At 51.5% G+C, this 26,850-nt stretch overlaps 1 protein-coding gene across 5 annotated transcripts in view; it reads right to left on the bottom strand.

The window, feature by feature from the left end:
- Positions 1-26,850, bottom strand: part of NBEA (neurobeachin) — a 465,797-nt gene that overhangs the window by 60,032 nt on the left and 378,915 nt on the right. For all 5 annotated transcript variants that reach the window (XM_037057645.1, XM_037057647.1, XM_037057648.1 and 2 more), the window contains 4 exons: positions 21,129-21,246; positions 20,713-20,815; positions 12,134-12,249; positions 3,219-3,331 (listed from right to left, as the gene is read on the bottom strand). In XM_037057645.1, the coding sequence (XP_036913540.1) occupies positions 3,219-3,331; positions 12,134-12,249; positions 20,713-20,815; positions 21,129-21,246 (450 nt within the window). The remainder of the gene's footprint in view (positions 1-3,218; positions 3,332-12,133; positions 12,250-20,712; positions 20,816-21,128; positions 21,247-26,850) is intronic.

Below are 26,850 nucleotides of genomic sequence, written 5' to 3'. Positions count from 1 at the left end.
CAACACAGAATTTCACGAAACCAGTGTTATGTTGGGTATAAAGAAAAGAATTTTCACTTTCTTTCTAGGGCTGTTCATGTCTTAATTTTTTCTATGCAGTCAAGAATATGAAAATGACATGTTGTTTACAGAAACACATTCTAGAACCATGCACCCATGCTGGGAAGCGTCACAGGGGCCCCAGTCTTTGCTCAGGAGCGGCCTGGTTTGTCGTGGGAGACCTTCGGCGTTCCTGGGTAATGGCGCTGTGCCAGTGCTCCGGTTCTTCCCCGACCTGCTGAAGAGTAACACACCCCACCGGTTTTCCCATTTGCAGCACTAACTGCAGCTCCAAGAAGCCCATGCGTCTCTTCGTGGTCATCTCTTCACTGCAAAGTACTGCATCCTGAGTCATTTCTCCTTCGAGTTATATTATACTTCAAATGTCATTTCCTCATTAGGCATATAATATGATACATTTTCATACGTTAAACTCTTGTTTATTAATGGGTTTTATACAGGAGAGTCTTGGGTTTCCAGCCCATTTGTAAGGTCCTATTAAGAAATTCAACGAGGCAAGAAAACAACGTGAGAGCAATTTACTAATGTATCACCAGGCTTTAATTTGCTCCCGTGTCAGTCTGACAACACAAAGGACACACTGCGAGAGGCCGGCCTGGCGCAGAGTCGGGGGGGCAAAGCCCTGCACAGCGGGAGGGCCTGTGGGTCCATGGGCGTGCAACCGGCGGACCCGTCTTGCCCCCCCGCTCACCTCTTCTGCCGCTGAACACACAGGGAACTGGGAGGGCACACACGAGTCACAGAGGGGTCGGTCATGCCCGAAGGAATGCAGGTACATTCATTCCGGTTACTACGGACACAGGGACTGCCCGGTGTGACTGACTTCACGTTACCCACACAGGGTAAAAGCCCGCATTTCACCCCATATCTTCTATAATCCACGTTCGTTCCCCGAGTGCCGAGAGAGTGAATGAACGGAGGGAGGCCCGAGAGGCACCCTGCCCTGCCAGCGCCCTTTCCCCCGCCTCCCGCCGACTCCACGGAAGGGCCTCCCTCCACGCCAGCGGCCAGCTTCTGAGGTCTTGACGCCATGCACCGGCTACTTGGGGACCTACCGTGGCGTTCTTGTTTTACACGTGCGCTGTCTTCTGGGTTCCGCCACCCAACGGTGTTCCACTGGCGCAGAAGCAGACACCGCGGCAGAGGCTCCTCTCCAGAGCGCATCAGGCAGGTCCCGGCCTAACGCCGGTGAGTTCCGGTGGTTTCTGGCCCCGCCCACGGCCTCCCGCACGCAGCCTCCGCACGCTGGGCGGGGCCAAGCCCGCGAGCCGCCGAGCGCGCTGACCCGGTGAGGGGGTCACGGCGCGTGCGCATCCGTCCGAATGCGCCTGCGCATCAGTCGTGTGAGCACTAGGCCACAGGACTTCAATCCGAGACTCGCCGCGTTGGCTCCACACACGCCCTGGTGCGAGCTGTCTGCCAGGCACTGGCCACGGAGCCCTCACACTACCCCGACGGGCTGTCCCCTCACACAGGGGAGACCGAGGCAGAGAGAGAAGAAGTGGCCTATGGAGGCCCGGAGCCGGGAGGGGCGGACGGAGGGCTCACTCTCGGACAGCCCAGCTCCAGAGGCCAGTCCCGACTCTGCCTGCGGCCTCCGAGTCGCTCTCGCGACAGAACATGGCACCGTGCTACTCAGTGTGACAGAGGACGGTCTGTTCCAGACTGCCACAACTAGGGAACTCAGTCCGCGCCTGGAGGGGGCGGGAATCCCGCCTGCCCTACCGGGCAGGTGTCGGCGTCGGGACGTGGTGAGAGGCGTGCTCGTCCCGCTGGGCCGCGCTGGGAAGGACACGGCAGCCGCACGGGCCTGCGGTTGCCAGCGCCGTTTCTACCCCGTGGGGCTACCAGGACGCGCGGCCAACCGATGTCGCAGGGCCCTTTGGTGCCTGCAACACTGTAACTAAGTGAACAACGAGCCAGCAACTAAGAGCTGATTAAAAAATTCACATAAAATGAAAGGACTAGAGGGCGAATGGCCGATGAGCACATGTGCATTCGTGTGCAGCTTCAAAAACAGGATGGAAACACGCCACGAGCGGCAACAACGATAGGAACCAGTGCCCACACGGTGCCCCGACACGCCGAGGCCGCATCACTGCCTTCAAGTGCACACGTCGGTACACCTCTCCGACTCTAGCAGAGGACAGGGACTGTCCTCACAGCACAGCTGGGGACGCCGAGGGCTGGGGACGCCGAGGCTGGGAGGAAGCAGGTCCAGTGAGTGGTGGGATGCAGTACGTCCTCGCAGGTGAGCCTGGCCGTCAAAGGCTGGGGCAGCCATGTGGCGTGAAAGCCGCGTGAGGGGTTAGCTGGTGACCGGGGGCAGGGCAGGCTTCCTGGGCACATAGGGCTCATGGTGCCTTGTCCGTGAGTTCCTCCCCACCTCCCACCCAAACCAGGCCCCTACACATATGTCTTTTCACCTGCTGCAGAAGGCTGAACCAGCAGCCACAACAGCAGAAGAGAGAGCATGGTAGTGTGTGGGTGGGGCTGAGAGCGGCTGGAGCCCACAAGCGCAGGGGTGGCTCTGGACAGGCCTCCAGGGAGGCCTTTGGGCCAGCTCCCAGTTCCTCACTGTCCTTCAAAGACTTTAGTCTCCCCCTCAAGTCTCCTCTGGACAAAGGAGTAACTACCCCCAAATTCGCTTTCCATTCTTACCCCCACTATGGATTTTTCCGTCCCAGTTTTTGGGCTGAACCTTAGCAGAATCTTGATAAATTGCTGTGTCCAACTTCGTCTCCTTGTTAAGCTCCCCTACAGAGTGTGTGTGTGTGTGTGTGTGTGTGATGGTCAGGAGAATATGCTTCACCCCCTGCGAAATGTGTCACAGGAATTGCTTGCTACTTTTGCTACTATATCTTGAACTAACTTCAGGTTTCCCCCCTTGCCCTTTAAACCCTAGGATACCTGTGCGACCTCTCCCTACATCTGCTCTTTCTCAAATACCCACCCACTTCCCCTAGACTCGTACCGATTTACCTCCTTGCAGCTACTTGCTCTATGCTAAGAAGTGGCATGATTTAGATGCTAACTCCAGAAGGCGGCAGCGAGGCCTACATTCTGATAAGCACCCGCTGAATAGATACCCTGGGGTAGTAGTGTTTGTAGACTACAGCGTTATGAAGAACACAGACTTCCATGTACTGAGAAGTTACCTTTGAGAGATCCCTGAAGTTTCCTGGAAGAGTCAAGTCCAATTCTTCCGACTCATAGTTTGTTAGGACCCAGGGAAACACGGGGTATTGGTTCAGATCGTTGTAAGTCCGTCCTGGAAAAGAAAGAGACAAGTGGTAACCTATGCACACTACCTGATGGTGAAATCACTCCTGTTTGTGTGAAGGATAAGACATCTGCTGAATTTCACAAGAAAAAGAACTCTTTTGCTCATCGAACTATGCTTCTGTTTAATCAAGAACACTTATAACAACATGTTTCAAGTGAATTCGCTGAATGGTAATTAATGAGTAACCACAATCACTCTGTTATCACGGCAGGTCGTGTAGAGACTGTTTGTCGTCAACCATTTCTCTTCTTCCTGGGCCCCTGGCTTTTCTCAGCAAGCCCCTGGCCCCCGCCAAGAGCTCTGGTCACAGGGATTGGCAGCAGGTGAGCAGAGCTGGACTGTGCCCCGTCCAGCCCGGGCCCACGTGCCATGCCACCTCGGTGCCTCCAGGCCCCAGCCCTCCCTGCCAACTGGGACGAAGATGACGCTGCCACCTTGGAAGTGGGGCCTTCGTGGCCAGGGACCCTGGCAGCAGCTGGGGAGAAGGCCCCCTGTGGGCCCGTGCCCCTGCAGGCTGAGTGACGTATTCTGTGACAGGGAGTACTGACATGGTGAGGACGAGGCCGGCACAGGGCGCACTCTGCGAGTGCCTTTCGAGAGCCAGGGCAGCAGCAGTGCAGATGATGTATCCCAGGCGTGTGCGCGCATGCGCAGTGCTCGGGGATGGGGGCTGCCCCTCTGCACGCCCTGCAGGGAGCCGAGAGGCGCTCACAGCCCAGCCCCGGCACCCCCCAGGAGTGTCATGGCCAACGCACACCCCTTGGACTTGTCTGCCCCCCCGCTCGCCCGTGCACTCATGAAGGGAGGCTCTGGGGTCCCCGCTGTCTCCCTCTCTGTGTGTGCAGCCGTGGTTTCAATCTCTGTGCACTAACCCAGATGTTTGTCGAAGGAATGAATATGTATATGATAAAAACGAGCCACATTTGAACAGATTCGCAAGCATAAGCCAAGAAAAGAAGGAAGGTTACAGGATAGTCTCCTTGGAGGGGGAGACGGAGAAGTGACAGAGGAAGATGCCGAGACTGTCATGTTAGACTAAAGGGAGTGTCTGCAGCTGCACAGCCCAGCCAGGGGTGCGCCTGCTGCGTGGTGCCGTCTGTTGTGAAGAACCACGCTGGCGAGGACATGACACAAGGACCTCGGAATTCATTCAAGTCTTGTGCACCGGACAATGTTCTGCTGGAACAGCATCCTTGTAAGACACTCAGATTTCAGATTTATCACCAGGAGCTCCGTAAATGGTAACCTGGGACACCTGATTAGCCCAGCATTTTTCTACACACATATGCACACAGAGGGCCAAATGGAGCTCTTTCGGGGTTTGACCTGGGCCCTGGGCCCTTCAGTGCGCCGCCAGGTTCTTAACTCCTACTCCACTCAACAGTCTGAGATTTAATGCAAAAGTAGGTCTCCCTGAGTATGTGTATTTGTATAGAATAATGGTGATACCATTTATAGAGCATATGTTTATGTTACATAAATAATTTAGTAGCCAAAAATTAGACACCATGATTATTTTTAAATTTTCTGATGAAGTTCTGTAACATATGCTAAGGGAAAAGCCGTCAAAATAAATAAAAAGCCAAATCACATTAACTCAGTTTGTAAAGGCAGTGTATAAATACAAACAGCGTGAAGATGGAGTCCATGTTTGAAGATACTAGCCTTCTAACAGAAATGATTTGCTCAGAAGGGAAAAGATATAAAGGTATTTTCAGAAAAAACACCAAGACTAGAAAAGCATCTCCTTTAAAACACATCACGGGTGGGCGGGCGGTGGTCACAGCCCACCTCACTGCACCCTCCCGGGTGGACACTCGCGTGCACAGTGTCAGCGAGGCCTCTGGAAAACAGGTGCTAAGGAAAGTTTAGCAATTTTTAAATTACTAAAGCTTATAGCACCCTTTCAGTTCTAATGATTACAAGACTTATGAATCAATGTACTCAAACAGCTACCTCAAAAATTTCCCTATCAAAGCCCTGTGACATGAACAATCGATCTGTAGTCTCGACTTGAATGAAAAATGCACCGTGTATTTAAAAAGCATGTGGATGAAGAGAACGACTAACTGGTGCTTTGGGATTATGTGGTCCTAAGTTTCAGCCATAAATTAGTATTGTTACTTTAATTATTTTACTGGACAGCTTTGCAAAATTAAAAAAAAAATGATGTTCATTAAATTAACCAAAAAAAAAGTATTTCCAAAGTAATTACTGTCAGGTTCTGGCACTTCTGGGAACTCACTTATCAATGGTTACATTTTTAAATCTTTTTGGAATAATCGAAAGTGAGTAAATGACCTTGCGTGGTAGTTGGTAAGGCTCTCCCCTTTTCCAGCAGTGGAGTGAGTGTGGAATTTCCTTACGAACTACACTCGTCAGAGTGTATCTCAGATGAGGAATATTAGAAACCGCCCGTGACACTGATCTGCCCCAGCAGGAACAGCAAAGCTCAGTAAATGAGATCTCAGAAATGCTGGGTGTGTTTCTTCACTAAAAAAACCTTTTTAATTAAACCATCCAATTTAATATTTTCATATGGCACTTGGGTTGGAAGGTAAAGTGATCTAGAGACAGCTGACAAAGAAATTAGAGCTTCAGCTCCTCGGTGGAAACGTTAATGACAGCGAAGCGTTGTTTAATTAGCTGATCGCGGCGTCGGATCAACGCTCTTCAGGAGCGGTGGTCCTGCGTGCGTCTGCGTCTTCACACTTTACGGACATTCTGTCGTCTCCAGGTCATTAGGAAAGAATTTTTAATGATTTTTCTGGAAGCAAGCAGTTCAAGTTACATCTAATTAGATGACAATAATAAGCCCAACACATGCAGTAGCTAAATATATACATAATTAACCAGCGAGGACTTGTACATCACAGACTAAGAAAGTGGAAAATGCTAAGCAGGAGAAAAAGGTTGGCGTTGGGGGAAGTTGTGCTGAATTCATTAGCCGATCACATGAAAAACAACACAAAAACCTTTAAAAAACCCCTCAAACCTAACAGGATCATTTACGCGAGGCTACGTTAGCAATCAGGCCGGTATTTTTTTTTAAGGCAAGGATGTCAGGTGGCAACATCTTGTTCACGGGATCATCTAGTAAGGTATGAAATGAGGCACAGGTGCGCCTTGCAGAACCCGGAGAATGGGAACCAGGTCAGCTCCAGGGACCTGAGGGCAAAACCACAGCCCCAGTCAGAATCTAAGCATCACTAAAATTTATTTTCATGGTTTTCCAAAACCTCATGTTCTCTGAAAATTAAAAAAGAATCCGTGTGCTTAGAAACAGTGAAATGCACTACACCACAGTCCCAAGTTAGGCATCTATACAGTTTTCAAAGCCACGCCGTCCTGGAATCCTCGATGAAACGGACAAACAGAGTTGGAGGGGCGGGTCCCCAGGGAAGAGAAAGGGAGATAAACCACCTCAGTGCCGCCTCTGATGTCCCTGGCCAGGTGATGTCATTTTTTAATTACAGTTTTTCATATTTCCAATTTTCTACAATGAGTATTTATTAAATTTATAAATAGAACAAAAGAAAGACCAAAAGAAAGACCCTAAAACATTTATGGGCTTTTAAGCACCTTTTAAAAACTATGCTTTCTGAATATTTGGCTAATTTCTTTTGCTATGTAAAGGATCTTTATAAAATTTGCATGCATAAAATAAAACGTGTGTTTACATGCAAAGATGTACACACACACACCACACAAAGTCTAAACCCCTAAACACACTGGCATCGAGAAACTGCTGCCGTATCACGTACAGACTGTCCGAGCGTTACAAGCACCCTGAAAGGGGAAAAGCCAAGTTGGCCGAGCATGACAGAGCTCAAAACATGGACAGCGAGAAGTGGGTCACAGAATGTCCTTTGTATTTCATGTTAAAATAACAGTTTAGCGAAAGAAGACACATCTGAGGGTAAAAGACAGAAAACACAATCTTTGAACACGCAGTGTAAATTTAAGTTACGGTGACCTCCATTTTTAAAACTGCCAAGCCAGAGAACATCGTTTCATCTTCTCAGATTCCAACTCTGTAACTCTTCTCTTGAATCCAGGGAATTGAATGAACTTCAGTGAATACACTTAGCAGATCACAACGGCATGCAAACACTCAAAGCCTAACTAGTAAATGTGTTCAGCTTGATGGGTCTTCCCTGATCACAGCTCTTTTCCCCATAGTGACCCCTAACCTCAGTGGGAAGGCAGGGTGGAGACAGAAAGGGCTCAGGGCTCAGGGCCCAGAGCCCGAGGGCCCACGGGGGCACGGGGGTGGCGCTGCAGAAGGCGCTGCGGCTGCAGGAGATCAGCACAGCTACTGGACAGGCTCTGTAGGAACGTGGGGGTGGTGCAGCTTCCCCGGAGGTGGACTCTGGACCAGGGGCCTCAGCATCAAATTCCCGAGCCCTGCCCCAAACCTCAGGGATCCAGGCCCTGAGGACAGGCCACCGACTACTGTGTGTCAGCAAGCGCCCCAGGTGATGTGGGAGCCACACCCCCTCCCGGAGACGCTGTTCTCCAAGGAGAGCCCTCTCCCGCACAGGCCCCCTCCGTCTGATTACTGAAGAGGGGGTCACAGGGGCTGGCTGCTTGCATGTAAAGACATTTAGAACATATAAGCAGGCATGCGGTGAAGTGCCACGAGCTCCGATAAAGTTTGGGGAAGTCAGAGAGGAGGATGAGACAGTCCAGTCAAGGGGGCCTCCTGGCAAAGATGGGACGTGACCCAGCTCCCGGTGGGGTCTGCTGAGGCCTTGCGCTTCTCATCTCTTCACTGCCCCATGGAGGGCGGTTCCAAAGACACTGCCCAGCCCCTCCCACAGCCCCTCCCTGCCTCAGAGCAGGCTCCAGACCCCAGGGCAAACAGCCAGGGGCGGGGGGGGGGGGGGGGGGGGGGGGGGGGGGGGGTGGGCGGGGATTCCAGGCCTGCCTCCTGGGTCTACACAAGTCACCATGGCAAATGGACTTCAAAGGCTCCTTCAGGGAAACTGGTGAAAGTCACCAGTTGTTTGGGTTTTTAGGGTGGAACTGAAATGCACCATGAACATGCTGAAGCAGGGAAGCTCAGGTAAAGGCCTGGAGGCGAACCTGCTCCTCGGCAGTACTGACGTCACCGCCGAGGGGCTCTGTGGCCTGGACCAGTGATGTGGCTCCTCTGTGCCCTGTCACCTCACATGGGCGTGAGGATGCAGCCAGAACCTAACTCTGGGGTCGATGCTGGGACTGAATGAGTAATACACAGAAACCACTTGGAACAATATTTAGCTGTGAATTGCTCAGTAATGCTAACAATTATTTACTATTATTTTCTGAATATTGACATTAATATTAAAGAAATGTTTCAAAAAGAAATAATGAAACCAAACAAAAATACCAAGAATAGTATTTTCTGAATCTTGAGATTAGGAATAATTAAAGAAATGTTTAAAAGAGATAAACCAACCATTTCTTGGCTTTGGATTACTTAGGGAATTTGCGGTTAAGAATTCTAATACCCTCTCACGAAACGACCACCTCTATTTTCAGTGGACGGAACTAGCAGTCACCGAGGAGCCGTCCCAAACTGCCACACAGCGCAGACAGTCAGTGGAGGGCAGTGGGGGGCGTCCAATCGCAGAGTCGCTCTGCCCACGCGGGTTCTGCACAACCCACATTTCTGCCCCCTCGGGACACCCTCTGCTTACTTTCTGGGGAGTTCTCGCTTGCATTTCAATTCCCAATTTAGGTGCCACCTGAGAGAGACCTTCCCCGATGTCTCAGTTGTAAGTGGCGGCCACGCTGGGGCGTCCAGACGCCTTTGTATGCTGTCACTGCCCCTTTTACAGACCCCACTGGGGCACAGGGACCCCAGCAACTCTGCCTGTCGTAGGTGGAAACCACACTTTCCTTTCCTGGGTAGCACTGGTGCCCGGCACAGTGCGTGTCCTGCGGCTGCTTACTACTCGGACCAACAAATGGCCCTGCTGTCCACCCGGAGCCCACTTCCTCTCTCGACAGCTGCCCCGACTGAAGGCTGTCTCAGTTCAAACTCAGGCCACGCACAGTGGCTGCTCTAGTTGTCCTGAATCCCACACTGCACTCCCTTCAGCCCCCACACTGTGCCCACCCCTCAGTGTCTAGGGTCAGGCTCTGTGCCCCCCAGGCCTCAATGGCAGCCCCCTCCCTCGAATCCCATGTGGATCCATGCGCACACAGCCGGTGGGAATCTGTAAGCATTGCGCTTTCTGTCCCCAAACACGTTGTCTGAGTCCCTCTGCCCTCCCAGCGCCTCTGGTGCTGCCTCCCGTGCTCCCTCCAGCGCCTCAGGTTCCTTCGCTCCTCGGCCCATCTCACTGTAGGTGCTCAGAGTCCCGGCCTCGGGGTCCACCCGCTGTGTCCCACCGCCCACAGCAGACAGGCTTTAATGTTCAGTTACAATTTTGTGCAGGAAATACCCAGCATAGTCTTTCGAGATAATTCAGCGGCCTATACATTCTTTATGCCATCAAGTAAAACATCCGACAATTCAGAAGAGAGTGAGAAGACCCGTAACCACCCCCATGCTCTGCAGGCTCTGGCTCACGAACCCGGAGACCACCAGGGCCAGGAAGAGTCCGCCCGCACAGGGCAGCACAAGAGGGGCCGGCAGGCCGCCCCCCCGCAGGCCGCCCCCCCGCAGGCCCCCATGCTCCCAGAGCGGTAGCAGCTCCGGGAACCAGCACGCAGAGGGCGGTGCTGCCCTGCACTGTGGGCAGTGCATCTGCTGGTGTGGGCGTCGTGGGTGGGAAGGGACGGCGTCTGGCAGAGTCCTCCAGGCAGTGACGTTGACTGCAGTCCACCCAAGGAGACAGAGCGCCCCATCTCATAATGTACAGCTGTCTCGCAGGCCAAGGCTCCGTGGCGGGGCCGAGCGGCCGAGCCACGAGACCCTGCCTTCCGGTTTACGGCCCCCAGCCCCACTTGGCTGGCACAGCAAGGAAAAACTGCGTGTCCATTTACGACACACCACAGACAGTGACCTTGAGCAACCCCTCCAGGATGACAAACACCCTAACGCAGAATGTGGAGAGCATTGCAGAAGAATGCAGAAAGGGCATCACCCCCGAAATTCGGGCACAGGTCTGTGCGCTGAAAATGATATAGTGTATGAACAGCAGCAACATTTTCAGAGTCTGAAGTCCTCCTTTTATGCGACAGTAGATGAGCTCCCAAAAGTAAGAGTTTAACAATAATGTGGATTCTGAGTAGCTAATTATATTAAAAAATAAGGAATGAATAAATTTTTGTCTCACAAAGAAGTGATTAAAGTATTGATTCATTTTTTAATTTCAAAAATAAAATATATTTTTAGGGTTCTTACCACGTAAACATATTTCTAGGACAGTTAACTAAAAGATGCCTACATTCTAAGCTTCTAAAAAATGGTCAAAATTTTGTTGATATGATCCAAAAAACAGTCCACGGGGGGGAGCGAGAGCCCAGCCTTCCGCCTGCGCCCTCTGGCCGGCGGCAGGTCAGCGGCTCCGCCCCTCCGCTCCTCTGACTGAAGCCTACGCGCCTTCCGCTGCACCGTGCTGCTGACTTGCACGGGCCCCTGAAATTCCGATCCTCGTGTCTGGGACACTTCATTCCTTCCATCCATACGTGCTAATTGGTACGTACAGCATAACACTCTCCTTTCATCCTTGAACTAGTAAATAGGTTTAAGGTACACACATTGTATGAACTGATATGTAAGCAACATGAATATAAAATGTCATGAACATATCAGACGACATGTATACGATGGAGATGTATATATAAAATATATAATAAAATGTAACATACTAAAACAGCCCTGTGTCTCTACCTGTATGTCTCATTAGTGAATGCATTGACATTAGAACATGAAATGACTACAATGCGAAAAAACTGCGAACAACTTCTCTATCCCTTTATGCTGACGAATCGAGGACTCTCGCCTCTCTGATTCACACCTGCAGTCCACACTGAGCACACACCCACGTGGTCGGCTCACGAAGACGGGCACCACGTAGCAGTGTGTGTGAGCGAGGGGTCCGAGAGAACAGCTCGTCCTTTGCGATTGTGAGTGTGCGTTCTGGACAGCAACAATGGGAGGCAGGCGCATGCGCGTAAGCAGTTACTTAGATTCATCTCATCGCAGAACATTTTTTGTAGCCCCCGATTCACAAAAGAAAACTGTAATTCAACGTGCAGAAGGTCTCGAGGTGCTTCCCCTCACAAAAAAGGTCCTTCAGTGCCTCCGACATGCGTAACCGTTGGCAACCACCAGTGCAGCAGGAGTGCAGAGCTGCCTGCTTTTAATTTATAAGCCCGGCTCTGCCGAGGTGGATGGCAGTGACTCATCATTTAGACATGTAATCTGATTTTATATTTTTATTTGAAGATTTTAAGGGGAAAAAAAGCTGTAACCCAATCACGCCATGATGCAGGTGACATGTGCACTAGGCAGAGTCCTGCGGTCGCTCGCCTGTCTAGTAGCTGCTGCGCAGAATGACAAAGTAGTGAAATCACATTTCCCGTCATTATCCCCAGGCACTCCCGGCAATGGTTTGCTGGCTGATAACCCTGCAGACACAGCTGTCAGCGGAGAGCACCGCGCAGGGAGCGCCAGCACAGGCCTCTCGGACGACAAGTGCGCCCCAGGCCTCGGCACTGGCCGGCACCGGTTCTGGTAGAGTGTCATGGGAGGGGGGCTCGGATGTTCGGTCTAAGGCTGCGCTCGGACTCCAGGGAGGAACGGGCACCCCGCGAAGCCACGCGCCCGCGAGGGAGGGTGGGGCTCACCTGCGATGGTGTTGAGGAACATCAGGTACTCGAAGTTGGAGATCTCCCTCCGCTGCCAGCGCTGCGTCATGTTGGAGGACTTGTACAGCTGCCGCGGCGTGGCCAGCGAGATCCTCCTGCGGGGCAGACCGCAGCACGGGTCGTCTCTGCACGCGCGACGCTAACAACCCCGTCTTCGCTAGTGCGTTCCCGACAATTTACAACAGACAATACAGCGTTTAAAACCGTTTAAAGGAGCCGTGGTAGGGCCCTCTCAGACAAATTACGAAATACGTTTTACCTGTAGAGACTGGCAATATTGGAAGCTCTATCGTAGTGAGGTACGTGGTGCTCAGGGTGGACCAACATGGAAGGACCGATTTGAGTAACAAGGCTGCGAATGGGTATTTTATACGTCAGCAGGGCCGAAAGCGTGAATGTGTTCTCGGAGTGAGTCAAAGTACCCTTTAAACAACACAGCGAGTGTAGTCCACGCTCAGAAGCCAGGCAGACAGTCTGCTACCGGCTAATAAGCCCCTGACAGGGCCCCTCCCTCCGACTGTGGGAAGACAAGCCTGGGAGTTTCTGGAGAAGAAGAGACACAGGAACGGCCTGAGGGTGATCCTCCAGGTGGCTTGGGAAGTTTGCAAGGCTCAATGTGTTTATCTCAAAAATAAGGAAAGCTGGCTGTAGTTGTAAAAGTGCAAAGAGGCCGATCGGCTTCTAAAATGAGCACCCCTTCAGAGAGAGGTCCCCAGGTTTTCAATTCAAGCCGCCCTTGGTGTTGCGGGCATTTGTCCACGGCGCCCCAGAGCAAGAGAAACATGGAAAAGTTCTGCGTATTAAGTAGTTGGGTCTGAGAAGCTCAATAGTTAAGTCTCAACAACTTAGTACCTGATTGAAAATCTAATACACATTGAAAGAAAAACACTTTCGTTTCATTTTCTAAATCTCCACAAGTACTTACTAAAGGGATGTGTGCCCCTCTTGGGCACTGCACAGGGTTTCTAAACCCGGAAACCTCTTGGTGGCCACCCCCTGCACGCACCTCCTGCTCCCCATTAGCTGTCCCCACAGCACCGCCACTGCCTAGTTCACAAGGCTGAGATGCCAGGAGAGCAGTGCTGCCCAGTGCGGAGACTCAGAGCTGCCCTTGCAACGCATTTGTGTGGCTGCGGGCGGCGCTGCCATGTCTCCCGAAACTGCTTGAGGGCCCAGGGTGGGGACTGTGAACGGAAGGCTCTCCGTGGCATTCCCGTGTGGTCATCAAATATTTCTGCTCACGTGGAATCTAACAGATGCTGTTTTGTGTGCAGGAGAAGCTCAGTATTCTATGTGGCAGTGAAGGAGAAGGAAGGAGGGGGGGTTGGATGGGATGGGACTCGTTTTCTTAAGCTCAAATCTGAATTAACAATTTTAAGAATAATTATGCATCACTCCATGTTTAAAATATCAGCTGGACAAAGTGGAGCAGTCTGGTCACAGACAGCCATATACAGGGTCTGGCACAAAGAATGCCCCCTTTTAATTATAAAATGTTTTTTTAAAAAAGATTGTATTTATTTATTTTTAGAGAAAGGGGAAAGGAGGGAGAGAGGAAGAGAAACATTGATGTGTGGTTGCCTCTTGCACACCCCCTCACTGGGGACCTGGCCTGCAACCTGAGCAGGTGCCCTGACTGGGAACTGAACCAGCGACCCTTTGGTTTATAGGCTGTCACTCAATCCACTGAGCCACATACTCTTGTACTACAAAACCATAAGTATGTAATTCTGTAACATAACAGTAACACACTCCAGCTCACCATATGATACTTTAGGTGACATGTTCAAATTAAAACTAAAACTTATTACACCCATGTTATTACTCTATGGACCACACTTAAGCAACAGTTACTTCTGCCAGACCCAGTATATTTGAGAAAATGGGCCCTACTGACTCCCAAAGAACCTGTGTCTAAGGATTCACTTAACGGCAATAGTACGTGCTTTGTGTTTTGTGCTCTAATTCTGTAATTTGGTACATTTCCCGCTAAGTTACATATGAGTTTCACGGGGCTACCTAAAGGACCAGCACATTTTGACCTGTCCTGACACCAACACACAGAATTGGCCCAGGCCCACTTCCACCCTCATGGCCACTCAGGGCACAGATTCCCGCCCCGATTCCCAGCAGCCACTGGAGAGTTTCCTGAACCATCCAGGACCGCGGGCTCTGCCCAGCCCCCGTCTGGGGGCTGCTGTAACCACGCGCTCGCTCCAGTCCGCACTGTTAGCGCTGCGAGCGCATGCGGGCCACCCTGACTAACGCTCCTACCCGCAGCCCTCTGTCTGCTGAGAGCGGTGGAACAGGTCCGCATCCCTTCGCTGACACTTTGAACCTAGACGCCATGGGAAGAAAACTGCTGCTGCCCGGGAGAAGTTTCCTTCCACCCCAAAGGCCACACACACCCTGACGGGCGTGAACGATGGGAACCCTGGGAGAAAGTCACCCCGTCAGCCTCGGGGGTGTGACAGTGAGGGGCACGAGGGCCCAGTAATCACACCCAGAACAGCAGCATGTTCGCTGCCAGGCGCGGGGAGAGGCCGGCTCGGGGAGAGGCCAGCGTGCCCTGCCCACTGCTCTTTCCCGGTCAGCTCGCCGAGGGCAGGGGCTGCGCTGCGTTTCACTTGCTCTGTCGCCTCTGCGTGTAGCCACGCCCGGCACGGCGGGGTCTCACTGAGTGCACGTGCACTGATGTGAAGTAGGGGTCATCTGCCTTCCCAGACAGATGGCCACAGAGGGATGTGACCCTGAAAAATTAAATAATTCAGTCACGTGAAGGAGAAAATGGAAAACTGAACTAGCACAGCTGTTCGAAGTTCCCGTCACAAGCCTGGCTGGTCGAATGAGGACAGCTGGCACGAAGCCGGGCCACGGCAGGTGCTCTGAGAATGGGGGGCAGCGCGGAGACAGAACTTCCCCCTGAAACAGCGAGCAGGAGCCCTTCTTGTTGCAGCCAGCACAGATGACGGCCATTTAAAATCCCGGGGCCTGTGACTACAACCGGTGTTTCCGCGGCAAGTGAAGAGCAGGCTGAACCCACAACCGCCTGACAGCCCCGCGTCCCCGAGGCAGCGGGGTTGGACGGAGCCCAGAACGTGGGCAAGAGCTGCCCGTCATGCAGCAGGAAGGCTGGGACCGTGCGGCAGCCTGGATCGGGGACTCAGAACGGAAATTAAGAGAGCCGGCTACGACCTTGGGCAAGATGAATAACATATCTAAATCAAATATCCCATCTGTAACACTGAATAAGAATCCCCTTGTTTTTCAAATGTGGCTGTTTGGGAAATGAAGGGCAGGGAGCTCACTTCTGCCGCTGGGGAGACCCTGCCCATGAACCTGAAGGCGGGTCTGGTCAGACAACAGAGCCGCCAGTTCCTTCCCATGAGACTTCCTGCTCCAGAACGAGGAGAAACTGACGCCTGTCTTGACAAGCCAACATCCTCCTTAAGAAAGAATTAAGGGGAGCGATACTGAAACCTTGAACACTAATCTAGTCCCTGGCCCGTGAGAAAGGCTCAGTAACTGAGAGCTACTGATCGTAATGAGCAACAGGGCATCCCGTGGGATGTGCTGGCTCAGTGGGAACACTGCCTTGGCCCAAATCTCCACTCACTAAGCAACCATCCAATCTCTCACGTGGTCTCTTCTGTGGCCTTGCCTCAATGATCTGGGGAGTCACTTATTCTTGCAGTGTACCTGCTTTTGAATTTTAGATATGTTTTGTTTATAAATCAGTTTCTCTACACGTTTAGGTTAGAGTAAGTTTCCTAGACCTTAGTAAACACTGAAACTGACAAAACTCAATGCCAACAAAGGAAAGCAAAGAGTGAATCCCTTAATGTTCCAGAAGGCTCCTCGTCGGGCCAGCCCCATCCCTCCTGCTGACAGTTGGCTAACAGAGCACGAACTTACGGAGGTGCTTGTGTGTGTGTGTCTATTCCGCTGCCCACCTACTCGTTTCCCTGCCTCTGACCTTGACCCGTCTGTGCGTGCGCGCGTTTCCAGTTGGACCAAGAGCCTCCACTTCATGATCTCAGGACATTCGTAAGCATCTCTCTGCAAAGATGCTGCAGGTGAGAGCGTTGTTCCTGTTCCTCCTACCTACTCTGGTTCACTCTTTCAACATGTGGTGAGTGCCTACTAAGTACCTGGCTCCGTCCCTGACCCTAGCAGGTAAACAACAGGCCCGAGCCGAGATGCGATGCTCCTCCAACCCCCGCCTGCTGCGCAGAACGCACCTCTGGGCTTATTACTAGGAAGCTACGACGGAGGTGAGTGTTTGGTTGGCAAACTGAAAACCAGGAAAAAGCCTTTGGAGACAGAATGGTTGGACGAAGCAACAGCGGAACCCAAACTACTGAGCTTCTATTTTGTTTCCAGTTTTTCTGTCAAGAATAATGAGTTTCCAAAAGCCAAAGAGACTGAACAAGGTCAAAAAGGAAACTGCACTCGTAATGGGATAAGGAAGTCAGTGAAGGAGCTTCTGGTTGTTTTAATGAATTTGGGTCCAGACAAGTTGAAGACACTGAAGGGAGTAGCATGTGCGTCACTGAGACACCTGTGCCAGGGATCGCCGAGGAATCCAGGTGGCTGAGAAAGGTGCCAGGAGGCAGAATAGTTTTAAAAAAGAAAAAGGTAGAACTGTTCGAGAGTGCTTAATGTCAATTCCTGGAAAAATTCCCACACTGGGGATTAAACAAGCCACTGTCCACCCCTGGGAAAGGAAGTAGTGACTACCATGAGTCAGCTTAGATTCAATAGGAACAAGTCTTGCAAAACTAACTGCATTTCCTTGACAGATTAAATGCATTTTTCCCTTTGACCTGCATTTTATAAAAGTATGTCATTATCTACAGTGGCTTCATTTAACCTTGTCAGCCCACGCGTGAACATGCTGCGTGAGAGCAAATATGTCAGCAAACTGCTCCTGCACTGTGGTGTCGAGAACGAACGCACTGCAGCGCCAGGTAAGGCCACCTGAGCAGCCCTTAAAAAGCACCTCCGCCCTCGGGGCGGCGCAAGGCCTGCAGGCTGAGAGACAAACAAGATCCGGCCCTGTCTTTTCCATGTCTGCAGCCTCCTTAAGGGAAGACAGGCGGAGAGTGCCCTTCTCCCCAGGCTGGGCGATGGTGCTCTGCGGCCACTCCCAGGACTTAGCTGGTCTCCCCAAAGCTGGTCTCTCTCTTCCTTGCCCAGAGACACCTTCAGGTAATGGGTAGCAAGGAGTTCAAAGGCAAGTTTTCTCCTGAATTCTAGGGGATGATTGGGCTCAGCCGGTAAACGCACTCCCCTTTGACAGTGATTACTTCTGGGTGGGAAGGTGACCCCACCCTGGCCATGGGGACCTGAGATGAAGGCTGCTGAGGGCTTCTGAGGCATCTGTTCTTCCCTAAAACATGATGCCTGTGGGAGACCCTCCGACTTCCTGCCCATCATCTGAAGACAGGGCTTGGGGGCCGTAGGGAGTTTGCAAATATGCTGCCCACCGAGAGCCCCAAGGCCGCCGACCCCTGGGGCCAAAGCGGGAGACGCTGGATCTTCCACGTCACAAACGACCCAAAGGCAGGGAGCCGATCTTTGAAGCCACGTTTAGACGGGCTTTCAGTTACCTGGAGCCGAAAAATGACCCACTGGGGGTACACAAAGTGTACCCGTCTCTACTAAGATTAGTACCTGCAGTAACATGAGGTGGCAAAAGTACGCTTAAAGACACCAAGGTGAAAAACTTAGGAAGTGGTTATAATAGTGCCATAATTAATGACCACGACTCGCAGTCAGCTCTGGGAGTCCTACCGCTTTAATGAAGACGCTTTTATAAGAGAGATTTATTTGCTATTACATTACAATCACAAACACCATGACGCTTTTATTATGTTTCTTGTAAGATCGCCAGTGAAAAGTCCTAATTATGTGCTAGCTATGATTCGATCAACTTTCTTACTCTCTCATTTACATGTGAGTTACATAAAATTGTGTTCTAACTACTGTGTCATTCTTAAAACAGCTGTTTTCATGACCTCTTTCCCTATAAACAACCTGCAGAGAAAGACAATTCCTTGGTTCTCAAACTAATTGTAACGGTACAACCCTATTTATAGTTCCATCTTATTGAAAATTAAGTATGTTTAGGAGCTTCCAGTCAAGACAGTGGCACAGGCAGGCCTGGCTCACCTTTTCACACAACCACATCAAAGTTAAAACTAAAATACAGCCCTGGCTGGCATGGCTCAGTGAATTGAATGCTGGCCTGAGAAACGAAGGGTCGCTGGTTTGACTCCCAGTCAGGGCACATGACTGGGTTGTAGGCCAGGTCCCTAGTAGGGGGTGTGGGAGAGGTGACCACATATTGGTATTTCTCTCCCTGTCTTTCTCCCTCCCTTCTACCTTGTCTAAAAAAAGTTACAGCTAAAATATAGAACAACCATTGCTCAGAACCATCAGAAATTGAGTTGAAGAGAAGTCTGACAACTATGGAATTAGAGAAACTACGTCCATCCAGATGGTAGGAGGGGCGCAGACATGGAACAGGCTGGTTGGTCCCTCACCCACATGTGGTGGATAAAAACTCAGGAGGGACATCCTTTGGGGGAGGGGTCCCTGCCTACCCCAGGCCCCCCAGCCCAGGGTCCCAGTGCCAGGAAGATAAGTCCCCACAATTTCTGGCTGCAAAAAACCAGCGGGGACTGAGTCGGAGGAAAAAACTGCTGGAGCCCCAGCAGTTCCTCCTGAAGAACCCACGCACGGACTCACCCACGCAGACTCACTCCCTCTGAGCTCCAGCACCGAGGTGGTAGTTTGGAGAGCACCAGTGACATACTGCGAGAGGCTGAGTGTCTGGCATCAGGGCAAAGAGAGGCCCTTGTCCTTGTCTGACCCCTCCCCTCCCCAGGAAGAGCCACAGAGCCAGCAGGCTGGTGCCACAGCCGAGACTCCATCAACCTGGCTGACACAGACCCACCTTGGAGATCCCCAGAGATTCTGCCCCCCCAGCTTACAGGCTCACCAAAGCTGCTTTTCCATATGAATGGCTGGTCCCGCTTCACAACCTCCTGAACCTTCCAAACAAGCAACAGCTGGCCGACAGCTAGAGCCTCGGTGGGCACCAGCAGCAGCCTGCCTAGATTCACAGCTGGGCTTGGCCTGCGAATCTCCAAGCCCAGCGCAAGGAGCAGCCACCTCCGATTGCTTTACAGCTCAGGCAGGGTGCCCTCGTGCTAAATGCAGGTGGGGGCTGAACTTGGCCTCCCCTACCCGGAAACCCCCGGGCCAGCACACCCAGTGGAAGCTACAGGGAACTTCAGAGCACCACCACCCTGCCCTGGCCCAGCTGATCCTCCACAGAGGGTGGATAGTGGTGGTCAGTGGTCACAGCCAGTCCTTGCAGCTGACTGGTCTGAGTATTTACTCCCACTGACCTGCTAACAGCAACCAAGGCTCAATACAAGAGGAGGGTGTGCTCAGCCCACACAAAGGTGCACCTCCAGTACCCACCTTGGGGGATGGGGAGGCTGTGCCACTGGAGCCAACAGGACACCTACTACATTAGGGCTCATGACCAAGACACAGAGTCAAAGCAGCTCTACTGAATACACAGAAGCAAACACGGGAGGCTGCGCGGACAAAAAGACAAAGAAACACGGCCCAAATGAGGGAACATATCAAAACTCCAGATAAAGAGCTAAATGAAAGGGAGATAAGCAATCTATTGGATGCACTGGTTATAAGGATGCTCAAGGAACTCAGTGAGGACCTCAGCAGCATAAAGAAGACCCAGCCAGAAACGAAGGATTCACTAATTGAAATAAATAACAATTTACAGGGAAACAACAGTAGAATGGATGAAGCTGAGAATCAAATCAATGATTTGGAATGTAAGGAAGCAAAAACCAACCAAGCGGAACAACAGAAAGAAAAAAGAATCCAAAGGTATGAGGGTAGCAATAGCAGCCTCTGGGACAACTTCAGGAGGCCCAACATCCCCATCATGGGGGTGCCAGAGGAGAAGAGAGAGCGCAAGAAGTTGGAAATCTACTTGAAAAATAATGAAAGAAAGCTTCCCTAATTTGGCGAGGAAAATAGACATGCAAGTCTAGGAAGCAGAGAGAGTTCCAATCAAGTTGGACCCAAAGAGAACCACACCAAGACACGTCATAATTAAAATGCCAAAGGTTAAAGATGAAGAATCTTAAAAGCAGCACGAGAAAAGCAGAGAGGTACCAACAAAGGAATTCCCATAAGACTGTCAGCTGATTTCTCAAAAGAAACCTTACAGGCAAGAAGGGGCTGGAAAGAAGTATTCAAAGAGATGAAAAGCAAGGAAACAGACAGGGGGAGGTTAAGAACAGTGTGGGAAAGGGAGAAGCCGACGAACTCACACGCACGACTGATTGACATGAACTAAGGTGGGCGGATTGATGGAAAGAATGGGGGTTCCGGGCAGAGGGGGCAAAGGGGGAAAACTGGGATGAATGTAACAGCACGATCAATGAAATATACTTTAAAAAAAGAAAGTATGTTTAAAAACCCATAGATGATGTGTAACACGCTCTAATTACCTGGCTTGTGGCAAACCATAGCTGGTCCCTACTCCGACTCGAGGCAAGCTGTAGACAACTTTCTTTACTGTGGCCTGGTCTGGGAAGTTAAACATAACCGAGGCTGCGGAAAGAAGTAAAAACGTGATTCAGGAAACTTGGGAGAGATGACCACACGTTTCAGAAATCATTTTCAAGGGCTCATCACCACTTATTTGTAAATGTATCTTTACAGAAAATCACCTGTCTGTATAACTTTATCCATGAGAAATCTAGGGTTAATATTTTCAAACACATTAATGCTGTTTCATTTTTGTTTTTAGTGAGGGCATAACAAAGAAAAATACAGCAGGGACAATCAAGACAGAATTACACTGTGTAATGAAGAGCATTCACATATGAGCATGTTTTCCTCTGAAATACTGAAGGGGACTTACTTCGGTTCGCCATGAATACTTCCAAAGCAGTGTTTTGCAGAAGGGAACGCCTTGAAAACACAGCTCGTATCTCGCTGAACATCCATTTCCCATGAAGCCCCTCAGTGTACGCAAGGACCTGAAAAGACAGTTTAAAGGGAAGTGCCAATCAGCAAAGTGCGTGTCTAAAACTCAGTCTGACAACATCTTAAGGGTCCAGGGGGTCCAACCGGTGGCCCGAGGGCCACATGCAGCTCAGGAGGCTGGGAATGCGGCCCCACACAAAATCGTACATTTACCTAAAATGTGATGAGTTTTTTTGTGATTATATGTCACAGTGTGTTTGATGTGTGGCCCAAGACAACTCTTCTTCCAGCGTGGCCCAGAGACGCCACAAGGTCAGACACCGGTAACTCAGCACTGTGGGACAGCTGGTAAATTAGGGATTGCCTGCCCGAACTCATTGCACAGGGCCTGGGGGGAGTCACGCCACGAAGTGTGGCTGGTGGGGATGTGAGTCTCACAGGAGACGGACGGCAACGTGAACATTCCACCTAAACTGTCACGTGGTGTGGAGTGAGGCGGTGCTATGTCACAGAGCTACATGTTCATGATTTTGCAATGAAAGATTTTTACCTAACAAAAGGGGGCATTATTCGTGCTGGACCCTGTTTATCACAACTTGTCAATCACGTGATTCTATATATTGATAAAATTTCTACCTTCCTTAATTTGCTTCATTGGCTCATTAGCAAATGTGACTCGAAACAGAAAATGGATGGTGACTTTTTGGTCTTGCACACAACTGGCCGGGCCAGGGGCCTGACGTAACGCTGGGTTCTTTCCCAGCACACCCTCTCCTCCCCACTCCTTGCTGAACACCAGCCGGCAGGCCCTGGTGTCCATGTGGTCAGCCCCAGTGACAGCGCATGACTGATGTAAGCCAGGGGTCAGGGCATATTGCTAGTAAAGGGCCAACAGGAAATACTGTTAGCCTTGCGGGCCGTGAGCACCCATGGGCAATGTGAGCGTGAGCGGCCACGGCCGTGCGCCATTAAAACTTCACTGACAACAGGGGTGGCCTGAACTGGCCCCAGGGCCAGAGTGTGGCTGGCCTACTGTCTCAGCCAATCACGATGAAGTTATCCCTTGCTGCCCCAGATGCCTTTGCATCTCGGGATAAGACCCTTTGACCTAGCACTGGCTAATGAAAATGAAACCCAAGTCAGGTGAGGATGTTCCAGGAGAGCTGACAAAACGAGTCACGGAAGGCTGGTGCCCACCTGTCCCCTTCCCGCTGGAAAGGACAGGTGAGGGCAGAGACGGTGCAGCAGCGTGAAACCGTGAGAGGGGGGCTTGGGGGGCAATGGGTCGGCCCTCTGCGAGCTGCCCGCCCAGTCCCCACAAAGGCCTGCGCGCATGGGCTTCTAGCGACACTGGGCAGACACACCCCGGTTCAGGCCACCATAGTCCATCTGCAACAAACACACTCCTTCCTGACACCCTCGTGTGGCATCAACGACATGTGAACATGCTTCCCGCTCGCACTGGCTTTCTCTGTACAACCGGTCGACTGCCATGACCCTCGCTTTGGCACAGATGCAAAGCAGCCGAGGTCCACGCGCACGAGACCCCTCAAACTTCCAGAACAGGTTACGAAGTTCCTTTCTTCAGTGCATGTCCTTTCTATGGGAATTGTGTGTGTGTGTGCAAAAAACCCACATACGACATATAAGCTATTGTTATTTATTTATTTATTTGAAATTCTCACCCGAAGATATGTTTATTGATTTGAGAGAGAAAGAGGCATTGATCCGTGGCCTCCCTTACGTGCCCCAACTGGGGATCGAACCTGCAAACTTTCGGTATTGGAGAGGACGTTCCAACCACCGGAGCCATCTGGCCAGGGTGGTGTTTCTAATTTTTGAAAATCCCAATTTTAACTCCTGTAATTCCCTTTCTGTTCTTCTTCAGATGCTGAAAGGTTTTGGGAGGCCGCGTGACATGTGTTTAAACTCTGAAGCATTTTGGAGCCTGCCAGGCCCCCATTTAAACCTTAGCTCTGCTCTTCGTGAGCTGCAAGGCCTTGGAAAAATTATTCAGCTCGAGCCGAGGCCTGCCATCTGAAGAAGTGATGATAACACCTGTTACTGGTCAGTTTAAGCGGGGGCTACAGATGTGACATGCGTGGCCTTAGCTGCCATTTAGGTTCTGTTCCTCAGTGTGTGCGTCCTTGCTGAGCGTCCTGGACGATGGCTCTCTGGGTTGTACATGCGAAGCTGTCATGCCTTTCACGGGAGGACCCGGTGCTCGGCCCCACCACACACGCACAAATCCTTAGCTGGTGCAGTGGTCTTCAGACTTGAGTTTCGCAGACCTGTATGACTTTTCAAAATGGAAAAAGTACTAATACAGGGTTCATGTTTTGGCCAGGTAGGAAAATTTTCCCAGCACAAGCTGTGTTGGCGGCCCTGTGCCGCCCCAGTGTGCAGGGAGGGAGGACACATCCGTGTTTGTACCCATTTCCCCTCCGGGCCGGCACCACGGCCTACGGAACAGCCGCTGATTGGGGACTCCTTTCCACCCAGCGCCCTCCCGGTCTGTCTCACTCACGGGAGGCAGGCCACGCACACACACGGAGACGTCAGTCTCCTCTCAGGTGCTCCCTGCCTTCCCAGCGCTGCCAGCGGTCCCTTCCCAGCCCCCATGCGCCGGCAAGTGCCTGCCCTGTGCGAAGGGACCTGTGCCCCTTGGGCTCCCTTGCCAGGGAAAGACACCAGGGCTTCCCTCCCAGCTTGGGGGCTTGCTCGGTGGGCTCCTGCACAGCCTGCCCCCGCCCCCAGCGTCTCTGGTGAGAATCCTCCCAGAAATGGCCTCACGGCTCTCTAGAGGGGTAGATTTTCTGGAAAGTTCCAGAGGACAGAGTCCCGGGACAAGGCTCTGGGTGACTTCTCCACACACTCTGGCACCCATGGCCTCCCCACCAAGGGCTGGAGGCCTCTGCGGGGTCACCGTCAGCTCGGAGGGCAGCGGCAGTGTGTCACACGGGCTGCTCCACGCACGGCCGCGACCAGGGTGCCTCCCCGCTCTCGGGTCCTTCCCTCGTCCTCACACGTCCCCGTTTCAGTGGCTGTGTGGCTTCTCTCTCCTGACTGGATCCAGACAAACTATCAGTTCCCTTACCAGTTCTCTAAAAATGCACTTTCTTTTCTTCATGTTCATTGAATTTATTGGGATGACTTGGTTACAAAATTAAGTATGTTTTAGGTGTACAGTACTCTACATCTTCTGTACAATGTGCTGTGTGTTAACCGCAGCAAGCCAAGTCCCCTCCCATCACCCCCTGCCCCCTCCCCCTCCCGCCTTCCCTCTGGTCATCACCACTCTGTGGTCTGTGTCTGTGAGGTTTTATTCTTAACCCCTTCACCTTTTCTACCCTGTCCTCCCAGCCTCTTCCCCTCTGACAGCTGTCAGTCTGTTCTCTGTATCTGTGAGTCTGCTTTCTGTTTTGTTAATCAGTTTATTTTGTTCACGAGATTTCACATATAAGTGAGATCATGTGGTATTTGTCTTTCTCTGACTGGCTTGTTTCGCCGAGCACAGTGCTCTCCAGGTCCACCCATACCGCTGCAAAGGGTAAGGCTTCCTCTCTTTTACGGCCGGACCACGTCCCGCTGCGTAAACGCAGCACACGTCTTCCCACCCCTCTCCTGGAGACACTCGGGCTGCGTCCAGAGCTCGGCCACTGTAACACTGCAGTGAACACAGGGGTGCCGTATGCTTTCAAATTAGTGTTTTGGGGATTCCTAGGATAAATTCTCAGCAGGGGAATCGCTGGATCATAAGGCAGTTCCATTTTCAGTTTTTTGAGGAAATTCCATATGGTTTTCCGCAGTGGCAGCACCCATCTACATCCCCACCGGTCAATTTTATTTTCAATTTTATTTCTGGTCATTTAAAGCGTTTTTAAGTGGAATTAACAAGAAAGGCTGGGAGGTAAACTGCACGAAACGGTGAACTATCGAGATCAAAACCCTAGCACTGGAGGAACTGCTGGGGGATTCCGCGGACTCCCCCCAGGCGCCCTCGCTCTGGGCACCGAGAGGCCGCCCACACAGAGTGGGCATCACCTGGTGAGAGCCCCCCTGACTCACACGGGTAACCAGTCAGGACGCGACTTCAGGGAGGTGACGAGGGGTCTTACCCACTTCTACATACTTCAGATGTGTAAAGGAATGTCATTTACAGTTGGTTCCTGAGTTTAAGGCACATTTCTATAAAAACCTGGGCATCAAGCCCAGGTCTGAAATATGACCTGATGCTATAATGTTGCCTGTATTTTATTTATACCTTTACTAGTTACATAATGTTCTATAAGTTTCAGGACCTTTTCTAATAACTCTTTACATCTGTTTTTCATTTCAGTCCAGGATATGTTTCTAAACCATGGAAGTACTTTCATCTATACTTGAGGTTTTGTGGTTTTTGTTTTGTGAGCCTTCCCATACCATCTGGTTTCTGCCTGCCTGTGTCTCCAAATTATTTAATATACTATGAAATCTAATCAACAAATGCTAATTACCCATTCAGTTTCATTTTCTGAGAACTGAATGAATGTATCTTTTATTACATCACATAAGTCATAAACATCTTGAATGTTATATGACTTCACATATGAATATCAAAGCATTTTGATTCTGAATCTTACGGAACTTTGTCGTTTCCCCGGGCAACCACTGAACTATTCTGAACTAGCTGCATCGGCCAGATAAAGCACAGGGAGAAAGCATTCAGACCAGCCTTCTGCCCCGGGGTCTGCCCCGCGCTTAGCGCTCAAGTTCACGGGCAGCAGCAGCAACCGAACACAGCTCCCTGTGGACCCCCAGCCTCAGTTTGTGCCTGACACCTACTGCTTCACGAGCCTGTGGAAGGAGCACAGGGCCCCGAGCACTCACAAGCGTCGGGCGTGTACGTGTCATTGGGAGCTCATTTGTGGCTGTCAAACCTGCCACACCTTTTCTTCCTTTGCAGACGCTGAAGCCGAGCACTGTAGGAAGGACTTGGTGTAGTGACAGGCGCTTCGTTGCACTGTACACTAGTAGCTGGTGGAGAGGCTTGGGACGGCCGGATTGGATCGACTGTTCCACGAGACCCTCCGACCTAGCGGACACTGCAGATCAGCCACTGCAGTCAAAGGGCGCTTGTGCGAAGTGTGGGATGAGACCCCGTCACTTTTACAGTTCCATGCACACTGCCAGGGACTCTGCATGTAACGGATTTAGGACGGACTACTTCACAGGTAACCTCAGGTTTACGTTCCTACGTGGTGGTCCCTGTCTTTCCCTCTCTGCCAGCTGGATGGAGACAGCTCTGAGTTCTGGAAGCGGGTGGCCCCACGGGTCGGGGAGAAGATGGGAGAAGCAGGGGCACAGGACTCCCTCCCCCCAGGGCTCACCGCATGCCCCTGACACAGGCGGGGGGCTGAGAGGCAGAGGAAATGACCAGGAGATGGTGGGAAACCAGAGTCAGAGCACGAGGCCCTCTCCCAGAGCGGGCAGCGCAGCACGGGGGTTTTCCTAGCGGGAATGAGGTGAGTCATTCTACGGGCATGCTTCTAGACCCTCAGCTTCTTAAAACCCAGGGGCCTGAGCACAGCCCCGCCCCCCTTCCTGCCCCGCCCCAGGCCCACTGTATTTTAAAGAGGAAGGGCCTTCTCCTGCGCACCGCCTGGGGCGCGGGGAGG

This window comes from Sturnira hondurensis, unplaced genomic scaffold (genome assembly GCF_014824575.4).
Source record: "Sturnira hondurensis isolate 20B ecotype Veracruz unplaced genomic scaffold, ASM1482457v3 Scaffold0009719, whole genome shotgun sequence".
NCBI lineage: Eukaryota > Metazoa > Chordata > Mammalia > Chiroptera > Phyllostomidae > Sturnira > Sturnira hondurensis.
Note: the sequence above shows the minus strand (reverse complement) of the source record. Positions and strands in the feature narration are given on the sequence as shown.